Source organism: Cibotium barometz, chromosome 15 (assembly GCF_041138505.1).
Source record: "Cibotium barometz isolate CiBa-2024 chromosome 15, ASM4113850v1, whole genome shotgun sequence".
NCBI classification, from domain to species: domain Eukaryota; kingdom Viridiplantae; phylum Streptophyta; class Polypodiopsida; order Cyatheales; family Cibotiaceae; genus Cibotium; species Cibotium barometz.
Genome location: NC_141060.1, coordinates 34007266 through 34032084, shown reverse-complemented (window position 1 = coordinate 34032084; position 24819 = coordinate 34007266). Strand labels below are relative to the sequence as shown.

The 24819-nt window shown below is 42.4% G+C and overlaps 1 protein-coding gene across 3 annotated transcripts in view; it reads left to right on the top strand.

The window, feature by feature from the left end:
- LOC147631204 (nuclear pore complex protein NUP54-like) overlaps window positions 1-20669 on the top strand; it is a 62132-nt gene extending 41463 nt beyond the window's left edge. For all 3 annotated transcript variants that reach the window (XM_086809546.1, XM_086809543.1, XM_086809544.1), the window contains 3 exons: window positions 1401-1502; window positions 13756-13902; window positions 20197-20669. In XM_086809546.1, coding sequence (XP_086665672.1) covers window positions 1401-1502; window positions 13756-13902; window positions 20197-20295 — 348 coding nt within the window. In that variant the 3' untranslated portion in view covers window positions 20296-20669. The remainder of the gene's footprint in view (window positions 1-1400; window positions 1503-13755; window positions 13903-20196) is intronic.
- Window positions 20670-24819: the final 4150 nt, after the last annotated feature.

Below are 24819 nucleotides of genomic sequence, written 5' to 3'. Positions count from 1 at the left end.
AATTCCGTCGAGCTGCATGTGCTCCCCTTCATCAAAATCTGAAGTACAAGGTTGATTTTGGGGGTAATTAGTTTTCTTTTTTACCCATTATAATGTTGACATACCCAGGAATTGCAATTTTTTTTTCATGTACTGCATTTTTAACTCCATTTCTTATATGAAACATTTTAGAAACGTTTCACATAAATACAAAACATATGAAGTTTTTTGAAAACGAGTTTCATACTAGGCATTTCAGAAATTCTTGGCAACTTTGGTAGCCTTAAGGCAATTCTTCTTTGGAAATGCCGTCGCATTTATGTGGTGAAGGATGGATACTTTTGGACATGGTGAAATGCATTGCCACATCAATCCCTAGCTTCAATTCACCATCTTATAAGCAGTTGCATTTGAAGGAGGTTAGGGAAGAGGTGAGGTCAGTGGATGTAGAGCTTGCTATTAGGAAAGAGAGACCGATGAAATATGGCTGCACTATTGTCAAAGATGGTTGGTTTGGAGAAAGAGACCTATCATGAATGTTTTAGCCACTTCAATTCATGGCACTATCTTCTTGACATTACTTGACAATAGGGGCAGCCTGCAGGGTAAGATAGGAGAGTTTATCTATCACTTTTTGAGAAAGGCGATTGAGGATGTTGGAGCTGAAAATTTGTTACATATCATTATGATACTGCATTAAATTGTGTTTGTGCAGGACAGCTCATAGAGGACATGTTTCCCACCGTCTTTTTCACATGCTGTACATGCCATTACTTGGATTGGGTTGCCCTGTGTTGGAAAAAGGCAGGAAGATAGTTACATTCATCACTAGAAAAAGCAAAGGGCACTTGCTATGTTTAGAGCACACGGCAATAGGGATCTCTTGCCATTTGAGACTCGCTTTTTTCGTACATGTATGTAGTACTTGCAAGTATATTGAATGAGCAAGTCTTCAATGGCGTGAGAAAGATGGTGGCTAGTGATGAATGGGGGCCATGGAGGACCTCACACACTATTCAGACAGGTTGACATTCAGTACAATGCACGATGTATGTATGATAATTGGTAGGCTTTGGGATATCATACATTTTCATACTTATCATACTTCCAAATGTTTTCAAATATTTGAAGTATGATAAGTATCACTGCAACTTTGACTAGTAGCAAAAGGAAGGCTGAAGAGGCCTGACACTAAAGCCAAGCACACTATGGTTTGAGTCAATAAAGTAAGCAGATTGCTGATTTTATATGGAGGGTTAATTTTTTGAATGTGGAAATAGTGTGAGCAGCTTTGACCTTCCAAGAATGCATGACAATTAAACAATGACATGATTAAGTGCCTCTTTTTGACAACATTATAGTACTTCTTGCTTCTTTTAGAGTCTTAATAAGTGTTTTTTTTTTTTTGGTCGTGTGATCAGATGATGAGAGTTGTAGAAGCGCTAGAGTGTAAGGGCTTTCGGATGCCTCTTACCAAAGGTGAAGCACATTTAGGCGTGCGGTTACGGAATCTTGCCCAACAGGTTAGTGATTTCTTAGCCAACACGCTTGAATCTCTTTAAAGGGTTTATTAAGGTTCAAAGGCAATACATTGGTGTTTGTTTTATCCTACCAGCATATTTTTCATTTTGTTTATGTTCCTACTAGTTGAATGTAACTTGCTTCGTTTGTCACATGATTGACGCAGCGGAAAGACTTAACTCTTAGCAAAAATTGAGCAAAACACAATAGAGAAGGAGAGATAGACCTAATCTACTAAATATTGAAAAACGCATTGTATTTACAATGATGAGCGTGAATCTTGACTTAGATCGTGCTTATGCTTACTAGATATATTGATGCATACGAAAACAACTTGTTGATTCATAGCTTCTGTGATGATCTTCAAATGCTTGCATTTGGGAGTTGAGGATTGCCTTCTGGCCAGTGGTGCCAACACGTGTGTGTGCAAGAATGAGATGCCTCTTGAATGACCCTTGACCTGCCTTACAAGTGAGTGCCAAGCCTTGTCTTTACTACGAAGCATTTCTTTTTTCTCAAAAAGGAGTCTTCTAGTAAGCATATTGACAGATCATACAAAAGTCAGGAGTCATCTAGGTGTGGGAGGTGGTGGGGCGGGGTGGGCTGGAAGGGGTAGCGCGTTGCTGCTTGACGGCGGCAACAAGAAGCTGAGCCCGCCGACTGCTTGAGAGAAAGCGAAAGGTTCGGATGCTTTTTGGTGAAGCGAGGAAACAAAACCATGTGTGTTTTTCCTTTGTTTTGGTTGTAGAAGAGAGAACATTGAAGCCGTCAGCTTCCTAGTGGCATTGGAGGAAGAGAGAGAAAAAAAGATTTACGAGCAATGCACGGTAACCGAATATCACGATTCCATAGAGATCTGAATCTATTCCCATGTGATCAAATACCTATTAACATTAATCATTGCTAAGAGAGAAAACAGATGATTTACGAGCAATGCACGGTAACCTAATGTCACAATTCCATAGATGTCTGAGTCTATTCCCATGTGATCAAATACCTATTAAGATTAATCATTGCTAAGAGTGCACCTTCGGATCACATCATATTAATGAAGACGAGTAAGGTATGCACTATCGTGAAGATGAGTAAGGTATGCACCTTCAGATCACATCATACTAATGAAGACAAGTAAGGTATGCACTATAGTGAAGATGAGGAAGGTATGCACTCCAATGGTGATGATCAATGAATACCAATGATGATCAAATGATGATTATAATGATCATAGTTGCCAAAAGTATGTTTCATATATTTAGAGTCCCCATAAGAAACATCAAAATGTTTCAAACGTTTTTATCAAGTTTTTATCAAGACTACTTTTTGAGGTTCCTTGGAGTTTTCTTCAAGTTTGGCAACTTTGAGAGCACATCTGGAATATGAGTCATGGTTTGTGAATTTATCTTTTGTCATGTAGATTCGGCAGTTGCCAAGGTTCAGCTGTGAGCTATCAAGGCCTAGCAGAAGATCTCAAACCTTGCTATTTTCACATGTTGTAAAGGCTAAAGATATGCCTGTTGAGTATGTTTTGGCATTATACGAGCTATGCCAAGTATGTAAGAGATAAATCTCGCAATTTTCCAACTTGTAACACCCCCCAAACTCCAGTGCCAACAGTCTGCAGCATACTGCATGCAACACTCCAAACTTGTTATTCACTATGTAGTGATGTCTTTTTTTACATGTTTGGACATTGTACAAGAGATGCCAAGGCAAAATCTGTAGCATGCAATCCTATGAGACCAAAAGGTTACATCATATCCATGAGGTACATCATCCTAGGTACAAAATAGTAATAAAGAAAGATAACAAAAATCTAGAACTATAAAATCTGATCTAGGTACATGAGCAGAGAGCTCTCATATCACCCTAATACATCCCTCATGGGCCGCTGTGACATGGTGCTCAAGGTGGTAAAACTGAGCTAGTGCAAGGTCTTGTGATGATGGGAGATGATGGCCCCGATCCTCCTGTGGTGGCGTGGCTGTGGGCGAGGGCCATGGGGTCTGGGGCATGGAGCTCTGCATAACTCAGTGGCTCTATCGAGTGTCACACCTCTCAGCCAAGCTCCTGCACTAGCCTGTGGTCCGGGTATGATGGTTGACCAGATTGGGTCCCAATTACCCACTGAAGGCGCGGATGGGACTATAGCACCATATCCATACACTTGATGACTTCTGCATAACACAGAGGGGGCTTACAGTGAACCTTGGGAAAACCAAGGCCATGATTTTCCACACCTCAGGGCCGGTTCGACGATAGGCCATCTTCACACTAGTAGGAGGACAGGTAGAGGTGGTAGACTCATATGTGTACCTGGGGATTACATTTACGACTCCACCAGGAAGATTTACTATGGCACAGGCAGCCAGGGATAGACTCACACGAGGGTATGCAGCTCTGGCCATGCTAGAGAGACAGTGTCACCAGGCACACTTCCAGGAGCCCCGCACGAAGGGGTGGTTGTTTGACACACTAGTCACCCCTGCTTTGATGTATGCTGCAGCAGTATGAACACCTAGGCTGGCCACCTCCACATGGTCTCAGATAGAGAGGCCTCAAATTCTCATGCTCTCACGGATGATCCGCAGCAAACCCTCCGTCCCACATGACATTGTCTGGACGGAGTTTGCTGCACCTCCTATGCTAGTAGAGGCCCTCTTCCAGATGATTTGCTTCATTCAGAGGATCAGAGATATGCCATCAGATTGACTCTCACATAGAGCTTTTGAGGCGTCCAGGCAGCTCGCAGAGAGTGGAGATAGGAGATCATGGTATTCACAGATGATACAGTGGCTCACTCAGCATGGTCTCGACATAGATCACTTGCCACCTTTCCAGTATGATATACATGCACCACACATCCGGCTCTCTCAGAGTGAGAGGAACAGAGTCCTTCGGCAGGATTTATGGTAGCGATACACTCAAGAGACTTGGATTACAGCGAGTCAGCCTCTACCGCTGAAGATGCTATACTACAGAGATCAGTTTATGCGTATCTCAGTGGACGGATTCATACAGAGACCTGGATACATGGATGTGTACATGCCTCACAGTGCCTGAGTGGCGATTGGCCAGCTCAGAGTGTCATCACACCAGCTTGAGATTGAGGCAAGTAGGGCAGCACGGATCCCCAGAGCAGAGAGGATATTCAGACTATGCTAGGAGGAGGTTGAGAGTGAGGAACATTATGTATGCACATGCAGACCATATAGTGTCATTAGAGAGAGATACACCACCATCTTCAGTGGACATCCCTCACTCCGCCAGATCATGGAGTCCACAGACCAGCGTAGATTTGGCCCGTTCTTGTTAGAGACAGCGCCACAGAGAGACACTGATACGGAGTCATACCACAGGGAGAGGTGGGCGATAGCTGCAGCTGCAGCTCCAGCTCACTGATTTCTTCTAGAGATCTATCCCAGTGCCTATTCTGACACAGGAGGGGGTTACACTTCAGCGCGCTACGGACCTTCGAGCCAGACGGAGACCGAGAGCACCAGGCTACGAGACTCCCAGACTACATCAGAGGGAGATCACAGAGATACGGGCTCGACATCAGCACCATATCCAAGAGCGGCTAGCTCACTTACACTCACACCCGGAGATCATGCTTCGAGGTATTTTCGCCTCGCCATCGCCTATGTATCACATATTACACCCCCATTATGGTACTGGTTGGAGCTAGACAGATCTGCATTGCATTCTTGTATACCCTACGCATATAGGTTGCATACTGAGCCTCTAGCAGTAGTGCTCCATCCATCACACCCCCCCCCCCCTAGCTCAATACTTTCATAGTTTATTTCATGTTCATTTTGTCCTTTTTTTTCTGGACATCCAGAAGACATTGACAGTTGTACAATGATTTGTCTCATAGGTCGAGTTCGGCCTCTAGTAGACATTAATACAGCGTTCTTTCTTTCTTTCTTTCTTTCTCTCTCCCATCATCGCAGGACCTTCTTGCGCCAGCTCAGTTTTACCACCTTGAGCACCATGTCACAACAGCCCATGAGGGATGTATTAGGGTGATATGGGAGCTCTCTGCTTATGTACCTAGATCAAATTTTAAAGTTCTAGATTTTTGTTATCTTTCTTTATTACTATTTTGTACCCAGGATGATGTACCTCATGGATATGATGTAACCTTTTGGTCTCATAGGTCATTTTGGCCTTTTGAAGACGTTAATACAACTTTTTTTCTTTCTTTGTCTCTCTCTCTCTCTCTCTCCCCCTTTCTTCCCTGGCGCGCAAGCAGGAGTATTTGCTTGTATTATTTTGAAGAACTTTGTACAATGATGAGAATGATGACTATGGATTGCCAAACACAAGTATGAGGAAGACCAAACGCCGGCTAAAAGAATGCTGAACCTATAGCATTGTAGAAGACTGTATGAAGCCACTTATGCAAATCCAAAATTGTTGAGGATATGCACATATACTGGCTGAAGATGAAAGGATCTTCTATGTTGCCTTGGATTGAAGCATGGAGTACTTGAGGCTGATTGTATGCTCCAAGAGGGAACTCAAGCACACATGTTCTCTTTATGTGCTTGCTGAAAATTTGATGAATGAATGTGATTTATGCAAGGGACCAAGAGGCGCCTTATATAGATGTTCTTGCTACTGGTTGGTGGTGTTATCCTGCTGTGGGCTTGCTTCATAAGTCCACGATTGAGAAAATACAACATTAAATGCTATGTCTTTCACACGTGTGGGGTCAGGGCTACTACGTGACTGCTGTAAGCCTGCTCGACTGGCATATGGGCTGCCATGCTTGGATTTGAGCCATATTAGGCTGCCGACAACATGCCTAGGGGTAGTATATGGTGTCTAACACCATATACAAGGAAAACCCTCATCATGAGGTGCGTTATGGGCTGGTCCACAGGCTGGTCCACAGGCCGGTCCATGTGCACATGCCTCTATATGATGCTTCTATGTGCTCTTTCATGCATCTACATGCACAACTATAGGATTGACCCCTACACGCACTATCCTTAGGTGACTTAAATTCTCTCTGCTCCAAGTTGAAGGAGATAGCACATGCGGAAGCATAAACAGTAAACATATGAGAGAGTGCAAAGGAGATTGAGAGAGTTGGACAAGATTACCTTTTATAACAGCAGTAAAGCTTTACAATGGCAATGGCAATGGCAAGCAGTTGAGTGTTGAACTATGTGCAAGGAAAGTGGATGAATGAGTGAATAATTGGGAACTCCTTATATAGTGCAGTAGGGACCTGGTTGACTGCCTCTAGGGCTGGCCAATCGGCCCTGGACAAAATAAATAGGAGAAAATAGATAAAATACCAAATAAATCCCCAAAACACTGAGATGCACAAATTCTAACACCCCCTTTGTAGCTCATAGTGTCCAAGAGTCGGAAGAAGATAAGTCAATGACGATGCAACCATGGATCCTCCAGCACCGCGAATACTGGAATCACCTCGGAGAGAGCATCCACCAACCTATTTCCTCGAAACAAGATGCCACCACGAACAACAAGGAACTTTGCTTGGCCACGAATTCCTACACAAGTGTGCAGTGAACTCCAAAAATATATGACGAGCTGCTGGACACACCGTGCCCATAATCCCCAACAGTGGACGGAACACATCACGTCCCAAAAGCCTCGAACAATGACCTTGGAACTGATCCAGTTCATGATCTCTGCTGTACCAAAGATAACCATGTCCTGCCAAATGTCTAATGCTTGGAACTCCGAATCACGGTCCCCATGCACCAATAAGTGGAGCTACAATCAGCCCCCTCTCCCGCCCTTAAGCCTCTTCTGGCTGGAAGCACATGGGGGGAAACTGCATGTGTACTAGAGAAGTACACCATCTGGGTTCTCTTGAGCCGGAAGCGCCCTGGGAGCCCTAGAAGTGGTACTAGAATCTGTATCACTATCCTATGTCGTGTCTTTGCCTTTTCTCTGAGATGAAGCCTTGCCCTTGGTCTTGTCCTTCTTCTTGGACAAACAATCTTTGGACAAATTGCCTCTTTTTCGACAAGTAAAGCAGCGACTCCGACCTTTCTTCTGAACTGAGGAACGCACCTGGTGAGAACTATTGATTGACACCTTCAATTTACCCTATGAGATGGGAACGGACTCCTCCTCCAAAAGTAGGGAGAGCTAAGATCATCAAAATCCAACTGAGTGGATGTGAGCTCGCACCACAAAGATCGAGAAATCACATCATAATCCAGAGGAAGCTTGGTGAGGATAAGAGGAGCCAGCTGAGAAGAGGACAAAGCAACACCCATAGCCAATAACTGGTCATGGATAACCTTGGCCTTCATGAGAAAAGATTGCATGGAATTGTTTTCAGGAAATAACAAGCCGTAGAGCTGCCCCTACAAGGTAACTGCCCTCATCGATGAATCTCGTGCAAAGAGATTCTCCAATTTTGACCATACCTAATGAGCACTAGTGAGAGTTTGCACTGCCGGTGAGACCTCCTCGGTGATGGTCCGCACAAGCACAGAATGCGCGTTCGAGTCCCGATTATCCTAGTATTGTAATTCCAGAGCAAATCCATCCCCCTAATCTTGAGTCCATTGCCTAGTGTTTTGAGGACGCCCTGAACAATGTCCCACAAACCCTTGTGGATGAACCAGATCCGCATCTGAAGCTTCCAATGAGCATAGTTGGGTCCTTTCAACATGTCATCCTTGTTGGTACAGGGGGGAGCCATATCCATAGCAACAAAGAACAAATCTCAGCTCTCAAACACTGCTTTCCAACGAAGCGAGGCACTAGGAACAATCAGCCTCCTCTCAAACCTGAGAGAGGAGGAGGCTGGACAGCAGCAAAACAGTCCAAGAAACCACCGGGAACCTCCTACCAGCAGGGCAGGGACTCGTGGAGGAAGAAGGAAATGTACAGCCACTTGTCTGGCAACTCCACATGCAAGAGAACTCACCAAATCTGATGCCGGATCAGAATTTGCAGCCAAAACTCCAATGCTTGCCTCTGTAGAAGAAAACACAGCCAGAAAACCAGGCCGGCTTGCGTCTATAGGATAAAACGCAGCCACAAAACTGGCCGGCAGCAAGAAGGGCTGGCTGGACCAGAAAACACAGCAATGTGTGAAAACGCAGCCATTGTTTGGGGCTGAGCTTCAGCTAGGAGGAGATAGGGCAGAAAACGCAAGGCAAAGATGTGATGGCGGGGAGATTTGCAGAGCTTGGAGCAGCCTGGACCTAAGCGAATGATACCATGAAGGAGATGGCATAGGCGGAAGCATAAATAATAAACATATGAGAGAGTGCAAAGGAGATTGAGAGAGTTGGACAAGATCACCTTTTATAACAGCAGTAAAGCTTTACAATGGCAATGGCAATGGCCATCAACTGAGTGTTGAACTATGTGCAAGGGAAGTGGATCAATGAGTGAATAATTGGGAACTCCTTATATAGTGCAGTAGGGACCTGGTTGACTGCCTCTAGGGCTGGCTGACTGGCCCTAGACAAAATGAGTAGGAGAAAATAGTTAAAATACCAAATAAATGGTAGATCCCCAAAACATTGAGATGCACAAATTCTAACACAAGTGGGTTAAGGCTTGGGAGACTAACTCACGTAGCTCGTGCCTAGCATGTCTCGGACTGGGGCTCACAATGGGGCAACAACATATGACAAATAATCCTAAAAAGGGTGGGTGAAACTTCCACTTGACTAGACACTCGTGCAAGGTTCTATTCTGAAGTGGCTTCTCTCTAACATCGTTAGATCCCTTCTTCGGGCTTAAAATTGCATGAGGAGGTTCTTGGTTCACGTACCTCGGTGGTTAGTTGAGGAGGCTAACAGAAAACCCATTATGTGGAATGGCTTGGTCTTGGATGTGTATGGTAGACCTCTTGGGGTGACTTTCTTCCCCATAGTGCTAGATTGGAAGAGGCTTAAAAAGACTCACGGAGGATCAGAGAGGGGTGCATACACAACATTTTAGGGACACTAGTCAGAGGATTGTGCACATTGATGTTGCCATACCCAACCACTAGATCACAGAGACCTTCTTGGAAGGACTTCATCACTCATGGTCCTAGTGTACCTCTTCAGGTTATGCGCCTCCTCACTCTGGGGGAGGAGGATGCACTAGTCTTTTTCTATGTATAGGATGGATGGTGTGACATGCAATATATCACCGAGGGCTTGGTGGTGCATCGTGTGAGAGTTGTTGGCAGAGCAGGGAAGTACTTTTATATTGATCTTGCTCCAGGGATGATCATAGATGCTTGGAGCCTTCGGTTGTATGACGGATGGCCTATGAGGTATTTGCGTTGGGACCCTGGTGAGTGAGTGTGGAGGGATGCTACCACACATTCTAGTTATTGTCAGTTTTGTTTCGATTGGGAATTGTAGAATGTGGGATTGTAGTTATGAGATCGAGAAGATGAAGCAGATAGGAATTGGGATTAGAAAGAAGAGAGTGGGAGAATAAGAGGTGAAAAGAAAAAAATAAGAGGATGATGAGAAGACTGAGAAAACGATACGACTCGATACCGTACGATACGATACCATACGGGGAAATATGGTATGATATTAAAAAAATTCTTATTGTATGATAAAATACGGTGTTTTAAAATTCTTATTGCACCGCCCAATATCTTGCTCCTCTAGAGGGTTGAGTTGAGCAGTAGTGGTGGTGCCTCCAGCCGGGCTATATTGGTCAAATGTTGGAATTGAAGCCGTGTGAGACCAATTTTTTGAAAAGCCCCAATCTGCAAGTATTGTTGAGGGCCAATTTTGATGTAGGAACTCAAGGCGCCGACAAAGACACTCCATAATCCCCGGGATGCGGGCAGCAGCTGGACAAGAGGCCGAAATGCAGGGTCCCTAGACAGTGCACAGCCAGAGACACAACAGGAATGCGATGTCGCAAAGGGTGTGAGCAACGGTGTGCTTTGGCAGTAGTAGAACTTGCTCTGATATCAAATGTTGGGCTAGATTTTGTAGTAGCAGCAACACACACCCAAACACGGTTCAGCAAAGGAAGTACACAACAAGGTTTCATTTGTACGTACGTACCTTATTATAAGGTACGTTTTAGTGTATAGTACGGTTGTACGGATCCATACCCCCCCCCCCCCCGCGCAATTGACCTTTGGCCCAAGATCCTCCCGTAGTTACCGATTTTTCACCGCTCGTAGTTGCCCGCCTGTATAGCGGCGTATTTATCCACTTGTGGCGATACTGCAGAGGAAGCACCAAGGGGGGTTTTGAACCCAAGATCTCTTGATCCTAGGCAAACACCTTCACCACTTGAGCTATCACCTCATTGGCAAGTATGTGGCAGTTTTTAAAAACATTTTGGGCCAAAAAAAACCCTAGGCCGGCTGTCATCGCCGATTTTAGCCGACTTATGCAAGTGCGAACATAGCCATTCCTCTCATTGATATAGACATTGCAACAAGAGATGATGATGATGTGGTGCCAACCGTTGCGATCACCACCATTGCAGAGCCAGAGCTAAGGAAACATGTTGACAGATGGAGCTCTCGTTTTGGTTAATTGTGTTGTTGTTGAATGTTTAGAAATGAATTGTTTTTTCATTCATTTCGTGAGTTTTTTATCATTAATAAAAAACTTGCTGAATGTTTTTTTTTCTAATACATACATTAATAAAAACCTTTTTTAATGCTTTTCATGTATGTATGCATGTTAACACCTATATGTATATGTACATATATGAGTATATACACGTGTGTATATATATATATATATATATATATATATATATATATATATATAACCTTTTTTGATGTTTTTCATGTATGTATGCATGTTAACACCTATGTCTATATGTACATATATTTGTATATGCACATGTGTATATATACATGTGTGTGTGTGTGTGTACATATATGTATGTACACACACACGCGCGCGCGCGCACACACACACACACACACACACACACACACACACACATATATATATATATATATGTATGTATGTATGTATGTATGTATGTATGTATATGTATATATATATGTATATATGTATATATATATGTATATGTATGTGTGTGTGTGTATATATATATATATATATATATATATATATATATATATATATATGTATGTATGTATGTATGTATGTATGTATGTATGTATGTATGTATGTGTGTGTGTGTGTGTGTGTGTGTGTGTGTGTGTGTGTGTGTGTGTGTGTGTACATACATTATATATATATATATATATATATATATATATACGTTTTTTATTATTAAAAAATGGCATTTTTTATTTTGGCTTGATAAAAACGACGTATTATACACGTATTATACTTTGCCATATTATACGTCCCGTCCCGTACCTGGCTGCTATGTTTGCAGGTCCTTGTTATCAGTGAATCAGATGTGGCTGCACCTGATGCTCTGATATCAATGTGACATAGTGGAAGCCTTCATGTCTTTATTGCAACCCTTAAGCACTTTGTAGGAACCTTAATGCAAAACGCATGAAAGAGAGATAGAGAGAAAGACTGGTTTTTAGTATTTGTATTATGTACATGAAAAGGTAACATACATGCTTGGCCAATGGCCTTCCAAAATAAACTTATCTAAGACGAATCTCCAAAAGGGAGAAAGATGATTATGAATAAATGTTGGCCTAGCTATATATAGGCCCTCCTTGCACAAGTCGGCCAGCCTTACTGCTGTCGGCGAGCATCTTGGACAAATAAAATGCTAGTCAGCTACATCAAATGCTGGTCGGCCATGATTAATGCTGGTCAGCGTGCTATAAATGCCCATGATTGCTAACACACATATATCATGCTGCTGCCTGACTGGATGCTTGACCACTGTGCCTGTCTGAGCCTTCTAGTGCCCTAAAGTAGCCTTAAACTGATGCCTAAATCAGGGATTAGATAGAGGATTAGAGATGGCAAGGTGTGTGCACGTGACAAAAAGTGCCCGGCTATACTAGGTGTCTTCACATACATCACTACCATTTGGTAAATGTCTACATCAACAATACTATCTTGTAGAACTTCTCGTCAACTCTTGGAGGGTCCTCTGCATTGGGATCTGGAACTGCTGCCTTCCCTTCTTGTGAACTTGTCTTGACTTGTTGGCGATGATACCCTTGTCGAGGGGTATATAGTTTCCTCTTTTGTGTGTGGGTTGCTTATTTATACTGAAGTCATTTTCATTAATCCATGCATGTGCAAAGGGAAGATGCTGGCTGATTTGTGGCCAAAAAAGAATCCTCTCCCTCCTCAATGTAGGTGGATAGAAGTTCAACAATAAGCCACTGTTCATTCCCATGAAGGAGAATGCAAGAGCCACCAAGAGAGATTCTAGTTGACACAGAGATATGATTGCTTCCTCTGGAACCCAGGTCCGTGTTTAAGAAGGTGTGGCCTTTGGGTCTGACGGTATACAAAAGAGCCAGGATCAAATGGAGATCGTCATTCTTCGCAAGCATGAGGGTGGCTTGGGGATTATAGAACCTGCTAGTGCATTAGCAATATTGACTTCTCTGTGGATCTCAGCCTTGGAAGAGTCTCCTGACACATCATATAAATGCAGCACTCTCCAGGAAGGACGCATGGAGAATGGAGGTGTTGCCTGAGGTGGACTTTGAGGTGGACCTAGGGAGGTCTATCCTCTGTCTACCTGTCCACTAGCTTGTTCCAGTTAAATACAATAATCAAATGCCCTTTCAAGATTTCAACCATCATGAAATTAATTTTTTGCTCATTGATGGCATAACCATCAAAGTGAATCATGAAAATAACATCACCAGCACAGAGAAGGAGAATGACTGTTGATCCAGTGTATGTCGCCGCTATATTCTCTTGACTTGTGTAACTCGAGCACCATGGCTTGAAGTCTATTGCTGCAAATTGTGGAGAGGGCATCCTTCTTTCACCGCAGCTTTATTGTTGAGTATATGTAAGATTCCATCCTCCATGCAGAACTTGCATTTGACTTGTTCAACTATGCTTTCGGTGGCACTAGATCAACAATCATGCTCCACCCAGGTATTATTGCAGAGAGCCATATCAAATAGTTTTTCCATATCCTTGAGTCAACTCTCTTCCATAAGCATCCGTAACTTATAGTGTTGTATTAAGGCTGTTAGTGGTTATAATACTGCTTGTTTCTTCCATGTGCTTTGCATATACAGAATCAACCATAGCTTAAAAATATGGATTCTTAAAGCGCTAATGTGAGTTTTTTAATATTTCGTGCTTTGGTAAGTCATTTATGCTCTGTTTTGACCATTAACTTGGTGTATAGCTTGTAGGACCACGAGCTGAGCTGCCACGAAGGGTAAATGCGTTGCTATCATCATCTCGTATGCAGGTCTCTACTGGTGGTTTTTCACACACATTTATTCCGGGAAACAATAAAATTGATGACCAGAGTGTTACTGAAATGCATAAGGTATTTGCAAACTGTTATGCTTTTCACATTTAAGTTTCCATCTTTACACAAAAACTGATAGGATTTTGCAAAACATGTTGATCAATACATATTTCAAAATATGTTAACTTGAATATTGAATAGCTCTTACTTCCACAAGACTGATTTGAACATGCTGATGCCTTGTATAAATAATGTTAGAAACCAATGCTTCTCCCTCTCGCACTCACCTGGGTTTTGGCTTAGCCCATATTGGCTTTCCTCCATTTATGAGGAGTGCATAAGTAAAGCACTCTGGATGGGTGATGCATGTGATCTTGGTGTCACACCATGTGAGACTAAAAAGAGTGTTGAGTGGGGTTGGTAGTTGCATAGAAACATGATTTACGAAACGTTTCTAACATTTGAAACCCATTTATTTCCCTTCTTTTCTCTCTCAAAGTAAAGTGGAATTGCATAAACTCACGGGTATAAAGAAGGCTTTGTTGCACATTACGATAATCAACCTATTGCATGCTACATGGGTATCAGAGCTGTAGGTTGCAAACCAACTTGGCTACCCAAAAGTGAGAGCATTTCGTGGATGATAAAACTGCGGTCAGGAAAAACCACCCAGGCATCCACAATGTCATGAGAGCCGTTGTTAGAAAGCTACAAAGAAGATATGGAAGGAGAGATCTACAAGGAAGACACGACCACTATAGAAACGCTTCTACAAAGCAATGAAGACTTTATCAAATTACTCTTGGAACAAAACATATTTCTAAGGCAACGGATAGAGACTAAAGAAGCTGCAGCCAAAGAAAATAAAGCTAAGGAGGCGGCTGAAAAAGCCAAGAAAGCAGCTGAAAAGCCAAAAGAGCTCTCAAAATTGGAAAGATTGTTCCTGAGCATGAACCACCAAGGCAAACAGAAGACGCCAAAAAGGTGGAAGAACGACGGGCCAAAGAAGCTCGATGTGAGGATGAACAAAGGGCCAAGGACACCAAACCAAGGGCTGAAAAAGACCAAAGACACACAGACCACGCAACTTGAGAAAGGCTTGAACGTGAAGCTATGCAACTCAAGGACTAGTAGTTGATAGCTGCTATGCAAGCAAACATGTTGTCTTTTCTCCCTACACTGGCGCACCAAGGAACGAGTTCCTCCACCACTCCAACCACCACGGTCATATGAGCTCAACCAAATTTTAGAGTATGATTGTAAGTGTGATCATGCTGCAGTCTTGCAATTCATTCTTCAATTTGTAGGATATGTTCCATTGGCTAAGCTTTTAGATCCTCAAGATTGAGTCCACTTGGCAGCACCTCACCTCTTTGGCAAAGAGGTTACCTGGTGGCAGCATTGGTCGAGTCTAAATATAGACCCGATCATAGGGGCTCCTCAGTATGTATGGGACACCTTCATATGCTATCTCGAAAAATGGTTTCTAATCTTGTGGATGAGTTTTACCGACTCTCCCAAAACGGGTCTCCCATACTGACATACTCTAATAGAATAATCATGTCAGCACATGAGTTAGGTATATCCGAGGGGGATAAATTGAATCAGTTCATGAGAGGCTTGGATACTAACATTACGTTTACTGTACGTAATTTTGAGCCATAGTCCTATGACAAGGCTCACTCTCGCTCAGAGTTAGGAAATGATGTTGAGAGGTAATAAGCCCAAGCAGACCTAGGCTAGCTCCAAACCCCAATAGCAATCATCCACCACTCAACAGTCATCATCCCAAGGGAGAAAGGGAGCTTAGAATAGCAAAGACAACAAGAAAAATTTCTAGAGCACCTCAGGATGCAAGAAGGATAAAGACTTCAAGCCTAAGAAAACACTTGAAAAGGCCAAGGGGGGCATTACTAGTGGATATCTCCAAACAGAAGAGCAAACGCAGTATAAGGGGGAGAACATATGTTTCTTTTGCCAAGCAAGACTTCATTGTCTCACCTCTTTTGGGTGTGATATGATTCTCGGCATTCAGTGGTTTAGATATATGCACCTATTCGTGATTGGAGGCAAGACACTTTCACTATTGTTGATGGTGTTCTTGAGTCTATCTTGATTCGCGAGAATAGGAGCATTCCAAGTACTCTGCTTATCTCACACACCCAGGCCCAAAGAGCTATCAAAAAAGGAGCCGAGTGCACTTTGATTTGTGTCTCTAGCGAGCGGTTTATTAAGTCAACAACCCCTTTGACGCAAAAACTAGATGGTCTCCTAACACAGTTTCCAATGCTAAAGCATGATCCCCCCGCCGTAGCTCCCATCCAGTTGTCCTAAGGATCATTGCATTGAGTTGGTCCCCAAGATAGAACCGCCTAGTAAGTTCTATCGCTTTTTAAGGGATTGGAGGGCGAATTGGAGCACCAGCTTTCCCAGTTACTCCGAGCTGGTTTTATCTAGCCCTTATCCTCGCCCTTTGCTACATCTATCTTGTTTGTGCAAAAGAAAGACAAGTCCACACGATTATGCGTAGACTACAGGGCACTTAATAAGCTCACAGTGAAAAACCGGTTTCCAATGCCCAGGATTGAGTATATCCGTAAGCGACTCAATGGTGTAAAGTCCTAGATAGATCTTAAGAGTGGTTATTACCAGGTTTGGATCTTTACGGCTAACATTCCAAAAATAGCCTTGAGGACTGAACGTGCCCACGACGAGTTTGTGGTGATGCCATTTGGCCTCACCAATGCATTGGTGACATTTAACAAGATGATGTCTCAGGGTTTGTGGAGCTTAAAGAAAGTGTGTTCATCTTTTTAGATGATATACTTATCAATTCTACTACTGTAGAGCAGCATGAGTAGGATGTTGAAAAGGTCTTGCAACTTCTGCAAGACAATGAGCTCTACATCAATGTGAAAAAGGGCGAATTTGGAGTAGAATAAATCCATTATCTGGGATATGTTATTAGTGCAAACGGGATTAGCCTCAACCCTGAAAAGATAAGAGCAATTCTCGAATGCGATGTTTCCAAAAATACTCGGGAGATCCGCTCTTTTGTAGGTCTCTGTCAAGCATACAAGTCACATATGGACAATTTTTCAGACTTGGGAGCACTGCTTATAGATCTACTCAAAGGCGTGAAGACGCATTGGCAGAAAGTGTCCGCCTCGGGCAAAGCACTCGAGGCATTCTATGCGATGAAGAAAGTTGCCTTCGAGTCTCGGGTTCTCAAACTGGCTTCATGGGATGATCCTTTCAAGGTGATTACCGATGCCAACAATTTAGCCATCGGAGCTGTCCTCGAGCAAGAAGGGCACCTGGTGGCTTATTATAGTCGGAAATTAAATGATGCAGAAAAGAATTATTTTCTGTATAACAAAGAGTTATTGGGGGTGATGATAGCTCTTAAGCATTGGAAGCCTTTCCTTTATGGGAGAGAGTTCACAGTTCAGACAGATCATCAGGCACTTAAATGGTTGCAAACCATGCCTAGTGCCCAATGGAGTGATAAACAAGCCAGATAGAGTCAGATCACAATTAAGATAGATCATCATGCACTTAAATGGTTGCAACCCATGCCTAATGCCCAATGGAGTGATAGACAAGCTAGATGGAGTCATATCTTCCAATAGCAAGCAAGAATAACCCCGTTGTCGATGCTCTAAGTCACAATTCAAAATTTGCAGGAGTCCACTCTGCTTGAAATATAGTGAAAAGATCTCGATAGTGTGAAGACACAATACAAGGATTCTTTGGAATTTGGAACTGAGTATAGATTGGCCCTCTAGTTGAAACTGGGTCACTATACCATCCATGATTGCTAGTTATTTTACAAGAACCGGCTGTGCATACTAAGGGAAAAGTGACAGGCACTTCTTCATGATGCCCATGACTCTCTCGTCGGAGGTCATCGAGGTACTAACAATACATTGGAGAAGCTGGAGCGATCATTCTGTTGGCCTAAAATGATATGGGATGTCTATCAACATGTCCAAGCATGCTAGATCTGCCAGAAAGTGAAGGTTCCTTCTACGAAATAGGCAGGGTTGCTTCAACCTACACCTAGCAACCATGGAGTGGGTATATCTGGCACCATACAGGAGTCCTCTGACATCGCAAAATACTGGGAAGTTGCAAGGCTGTTGGGGTACTGGGTGTGCAACTAGGCGGCCCATTTGGGGGAGGGGGGAACATTGTTGTTCAAGTGGCAGCTTGCATGAGCATCTCTCCTCAAACCTTTTGCCCATGTTTCAAAATCCTCCACCCATGCTCAAGCCTTGACTGCTCACCAGCAGCAGTGGGCCTGGTTAGGTTGCTACACAAAAATCTAAAAATTACATGGCGTCCTTCCCTGCTTATTTCCCACGGCCCTCCTCCTTGCACATTTGCACTTCTTCCTCCTGTGGCCCTCTTCCCACCGCCTCAGCTCCACCTCCCATTTCTGCCCTTTCGCCAGTTCTTCCACTCCCATTCTTTTTGCTTCCTGCGGGTGGCCATCTGCTGCTCACCCAGCATATTGTGCTAATTCTTTCTATCTTTAGTGGTGCATTTGCCCTATTAACTACTTATTTGTAGTACTAATTCTTTCTAGTTGCTACTTCCCTTAGTGCTAGGCTTCATTATGGCTGAGTCTGCCCTGCATCTCCGGAGGTTTGACAAAAACTTAGTATGAAGGGCTTTGTGTGAATATATGCTCTTATGTGTGTGTGTGTGTGTGTGTGTGGAGTGCGTGTGTGAGAGCATATCTTGATACAAAGTTCTACACCCACTATTGGGCACTGATGATGTTAGTGGGGATGTAGGAGTATCTAGTCCATACTATCCATAATGGAGTTGATAGTTATATAGTCTTGTGGGTTGACTACCATGAGTATATATCATGCACGTTCCTAAAAGGTGAATTTGGGCATGTGCTTGGATTCATCTAGGTATATAATTCAGCCGTATTAGCTGACATGCAGATTTCACATTGTGAAGTTTTCATCCGAGTTGCGGCCAATCGATATTGTGCTAATTCTTTCAATCTTTAGCGGTGCATTTGCCCTATCAACTACTTATTTGTTGTATTAATTCTTTATATTTGCTACTTCCCTTAGTGCAAGGCTTCATTATGGCTGAGTCTGCACTGCATCTCCAGAGGTTTGACAGAAACTCAGTACGAAGGGCTTTGTGTGAATATATGCTCGTGTGTGTGTGTGTGGAGTGCGTGTGTTAGAGCATATCTTGATACAGTGTTCTACACCCACTATTGCGCACTGATGACGTTAGTGGGGATGTCGTAGTATCTAGTCCATACTATGCATAATGGAGTTGACAGTTATATAGTCTTGTGGGTTGACTACCATGAGTATATAACATGCACGTTCCTGAAAGGTGAATTTGGGCATGTTCCTAGATTCATCTATGTATATATATATATATTTAATAGCATATGTTTGGTCCTCTTTCCCACTGTTCCTTTTCGTTTTTCTCATCTTGCCTTATCCTCCTACTGCAGGTTTCTATTTCTAACCCACACCTAGAGGGCTCCATCTTCAATCAGCACATGATGAAGTTTTCCCTCTTCTCAGGACAGTACGTTGCCTGCAGCTAGATGGGGCATTTGGTGAGGCTATGTGCCTAAAAAGTTGGAGCTTCTTGAGTTGCCCTCATGAATCATGACCCCCCCTACTCCCTCTGTCCCTATCTCCCTCTTTTCCAGCCAGCCTTTCCTTTTCTTGGGTTCTTTTTATCAAATTTCTGATTCACAAAACATGTAAAATCCCAATTCGATCAATAGATGTAACTCAAAGCTGATAGTGCTGTGTCGATAATCAAAGCCACAGAGGCTAGAGGCCTTACCTTGATTCAAAGGTGATAGTGGTCGGTTAGCACTGAAGGTTCAGTTCAATTGGGTGGGAGCTGTTATTTTTAATAGTAGCAAAACACGCTTGCTAGAAACAATTCATGCACGCTTACTTCCGTTTCACCTCCATCCAGCCTGCTTTGGCATATTTGCAGTGATATGAATTTTGAGGAGCAGTATCTGTCTGTTGATGAATGAGATACCATGCAGGGTGATGCTATAAGAGAAAGTGACATGAGTTACTCATTTATGCTTATCGGGTGTATTTTCATGTGGTTTTAATGGAGTTTTTACCAGATGGGAGTGACCATGCAAGTTGCTTGTCTATGTATGACAATGACCAATTGATGTTATCGTTGTTGGGGCGCATCAGACTCGGTGCATTGATCATGCTGATTTAAGAATATGCAATATGTAGTGTGAGAGTCAGATATGAGAGGATATATATGAATGTAAACTATGTAATTTATGTGCTATGTTTTTCTAAGTAGTTACTAATATACCATGCCATGACTGAATGTATGCAGGTGCTGCTTCAGGAAACGGAGGCCATTGGACGTCTTGTCAATGTACTAAAAAGAGATATTAGAGATTTGGAGATAATATCTGCAGAAGATGCTCAATAGAGGCATTTCATTCGGATTGACGTTGGAAAGGGTGGTCTACCAAAAGGTTTTAATCCATCAAAGCTTATTGCCTTGGCGGTTGTAGGTTGAGAAATTCCCATTATCAATGATCATAACCTAAGGAATAGAGCTCAGCTGGAGGCATTGCAAAATGTTAGATTACTCACTTATCTACATGTAGACTTTCAAGTGAGGAGTTGACTGTGAGGCTGGAAACTGTGTGAGTTATAGGTGTATTTCAAGGTGTAAGGTGGGAGTTTTCTATTCTTGCCCACATATCAACCCTGCATGTGTGTTGGGCACACTCAAATTGGCAAAGCTGTAGCCATTGCACATTTGAAGTCTGAAAGTTTTTAATGTAAGTGAAGTTAATATGTTTGTGTTTTCATACCAGTGGGGGATGCCTGTGGCCAAGCCACAAGTTTCCCAAAATAACAAGGCTTTTTTTTTAAAAACATGTAGATGGTCACAAAGCACCACTTTTTATTTTTATTTTATAACAAAGATTTAAAAAAAAACATCTTTGAATCTATGATCCCACTCTCATTATACATAGTAAGATAAATTCTCTTGAAGCTACTCAATCAAATGAGTTAAGGCTTTGTCTATTACACCACTCCTTGGTAATGCCCCCTACATGAACTCTCACATGAGAGCATTTTTTATTCTTCAATTCAGCTCACCAACTTATTTATAATTTTGAAGCATTTGTGACTTGCGGTAGTGCTTATTGAAGGAAGTAGACCATATTTTATCAAAGCTTTGGCACTTGGCCTTCTAAAAAGCCTTGATGTATATTTACAACACTCACCCATGTTGTGCTTATTGAAGGTAGTAAACTATATTGTATCAAAGCTTTGGCACTTGGTCTTCTAAAAAGCCTTAATGTATTTACAACACACCCATGCACGCATGCATGTTGTAAGGACAAATCCATATACCATTATAGAGAAGGGAAAATAGAAACTTCAAGATTATGTAGATAGGATGTATACATACATCAATGAACGAAACCCCATGTTGTAAAGACAAATCCATGTAACATTGTAGAGAAGAGAAAAGAGAACTTAAAGATATAGATAGGATGTATACTCACTCAAAAAAAGAGGATTAAGTAGATAGGATGCATAAATATCATCAAACTTAACCCCCCATTTGTGCTCACTCAAAAATGTTAAAAGTGCCATACTTTGAGTATGTTTAAGGGAAAACATTTATGGAATGCTATTTCTTACGCCTTATAAGCCATCTCAGAAAAACTTTATGGCTAGGAGTTATCACCACAAATAATCATACAACTAAAGAGTCCTAAGTATTCTTTTAAAATAGTAAGCCCAACTAACAAAGGCAGGCACACCAACTAGCAAAGGTGAACACACCACCACCAAGAGCAACAAAGAGATAGACTTTGGCATCCAACAACCAATGGACATGCACCTATGATGATCAAGGTGTTAAATATGTAATTCCTACTTAAAGAGTGTGTGGAAAGAGAAGGTTGTAGAGATTCCCACCAATGACGGTGCTTTATAAATCTATTTTGAGGATCACATTGTAATCATGTATTGAGGCCATGAATAAGCCAAAACTATGTTAAGGGTGCCCATAGTACTTTAAGTGCGGACACTTGTGGCCTTGTACATATATCAATTTCTCTCATAATGAAGAGGACCCTACCATTTAGCAATTTGATCTTTGCTCTTGTTAACCCTCTTGCTAATCATTTTTTTGATCCATGCTTGAGTGCTTGTGAGAGAGTGTGAGAGATGAGGAGAGGTTACCGCCCATGGAGATGGAGCTCTGGAGTGAAAGAAGGAGCTCTTTGAATGCAAGGGTGTCATTCCTTGAGCTCTAGGCTTATTGACCGACGTTCCATGACAATATGGGACACTTATGGCCTATATATCAATTTCTCATAATGCAAAAGATCCTCCCATTTTGCAATTTGATCCTTGCTCTTGTTAACCCTCTTGCTAATGATTTCTTAATCAATGCTAGTGTGCTTGTTGTGAGTGTGTGTGAAAGGTGAGCAGAGGTCACTACCCATGGAGATGGAGCTGCGTCAAAGTGACCATCTTTGTGTGCAAGTGAAAGAACGAGCTCCTTTGCTCTTTCATTTCATTTTCAAAATGCGTGGTTGATGTGCGAACTTGGAAGTAGAAGAAGATGAGAGCTTGTTTTCTTTAATTTTTATTTATTTTTGCTTATACATGTGTATTTTGTGCGTTTTTCAAATTGTAAAATAGATGTAGTTCTCTATTTAGAGTTGCAATATTCATTAGAATAACCATAAAAATGATGCATAGGTGTTTTGTTGCATAGGTGTTTTGTTGCATTCTGTTTTTTATGTTAGATTGTTTACATATAGCACTTACATGCTTCCTTTTTTTGTGTTTTTAGGTGCTTTTAGGTAGATAGAAAGATCAACAATCCTTTAGAAACACTAATTTAAAACTGATTTCACTGCTCTATTGGTTTTTGGATTAGTAGAGTAATTAGGAAGGTTTAGAGACAAAAAAATCAAGCTTCATTATTAGGACGCATTAGGACAAAAAAATCCAGCTTCATTAGGAGAAAAAAATCAAGCTTCATTTAGAACACTTTGGATGCATTAAATTGCTAAACCTTTGTTGTATTAAGTGGCATTCATTGATAGATTTTTTATTAATTAATTAGGTGCCCAAAACTCCTTAATTTGTAGTCCATTTAATAAAGTAGTTAGCCACGCCTAATTTTTTTTCTAGACTTCGATATTCTCTATTTAGTGGTCATTCCTAACTTTAGTGGGAGCCCCTGTATATCTAAATCCCCACTCTTTTTTATGAATATACACCTACTCCACTTTTATCTACTTTAAATTTCATTTTTTTTTCTTTTAAAAAAAATAAAGAATTAAAAAACTACGAAAAAACTTTGATCGAGTGGCAGAGGATTAGCGCCTTACCTCGGGCTCATTGCGGTTCCCTACTCTTCCTCAGTCCTATTGGAAGCATTTAGCTTCCATAGGGGCATCCTTTGGCCAGGTTCTAGAGGTACCTGTCCTTCCAAGCTCTCCCGCCTCAGCTTCGCGGTTGTTACCGCCACTCTTAATGGTGTACCCCGGGTCCTTGGGCTTGTTCTTGATCCATCGATTATACTGACTACCATATTATGCTTCAGAGACTTGATGGATCTCATTTTTGCCAGAGGATGGAGATTGTAGGCAGACCTGACCAGTGTTGGATTTGCCGTCGAGACAGGGCCACATTGCTAGAGATTGTCCCAGATCGAGGGGCCATGCTAGGAGGCGGTGTGGTCCTACCCATCAGATGCCTTCTGTAGTTGCTGAGACTCAAGTTGCTCCTTTGCCACAACAGACCACACAACGTTGGGTTGTGGTTAGCGATAGAGCAGGCACCCTCGGACCCCATACCTGCCCCTTCACCCGCACCCCTTGTGGAGCACCCTAATCCTTACGCAACTCTTGCCTCACAGGATGATCCTTCTTTGGAGGATGAGGCTTTGCAGGCACATGATTTGGATCCTTCATAGGAGGATGCTGCATTACAGTTACAGGATGATTGTACCCTTGAGGATGATGTTGCGCATTCGCATTGTCATGGTACCTCTCTAGTTTTGAGGACTAGCCCTGGCCGGAGTGGAAGAGAAAGGTAAGGTTTACATCGTCAGATTTTTCCTCCCTTACATATGCGAGACGTACTTCCATCTCTAAAGGGGGTCCTTCGTCGACCATGAGATCTGGTCATTCCTACTCCGAGTCCTTATGAGGATTATCTCTTGGAACATTTAGGGTCTTGGGGATTTTTTTCCGTGTCGGCGGAAACAAATTGTAAAAACCGAGCTTCATTGTGCAGTTAGGTGGACCTATGGATGTATTTCTCTTGCAAGAGCATAAATTGGATGCTATCCAGTGTGGGAGATTAGGCAAGCTTCTCTGGGGACACACCTTTTGGTCACCAGTTGTTGGTACCAAGGGTGGTGTTTGTATCTTTGTTTCAACTTTAATCTTGCCTTTGCATCATTGGACATGGTGTCATTTTGCCTACGAGAGTGCACTGGATCCTTCTTATGCAGGGTACTACACGCATTGGTATTCTCAACCTCTATGCTCCTAAGCATAGAGGTGAGAGGATTGTCTTCTGGAAATCTCTCACTACGCTAATGCCTCTTGCCGATCATTGGATTATTGGTGGGGATTTTAACATGGTTGAGATGCCAATGGATAAAAGAGGTGGACATGAGGGCTTGGTGTGCATCCTCTTGAAAGAGCATTTTGGGAGTGGTTTATACTCTCGATTCAGAGATTGTTGGCATGAGGATTATTGGTGGGGATTTTAACATGGTTGAGATGCCAATGGATAAAAGAGGTGGACATGAGGGCTTGGTGTGCATCCTCTTGAAAGAGCATTTTGGGAGTGGTTTATACTCTCGATTCAGAGATTGTTGGCATGAGGATGACATTTCGAGGAGCCCATCCACTCTTCTTTATTCATGGTCAAACAGGAGAAGGGATGCAGGATATAT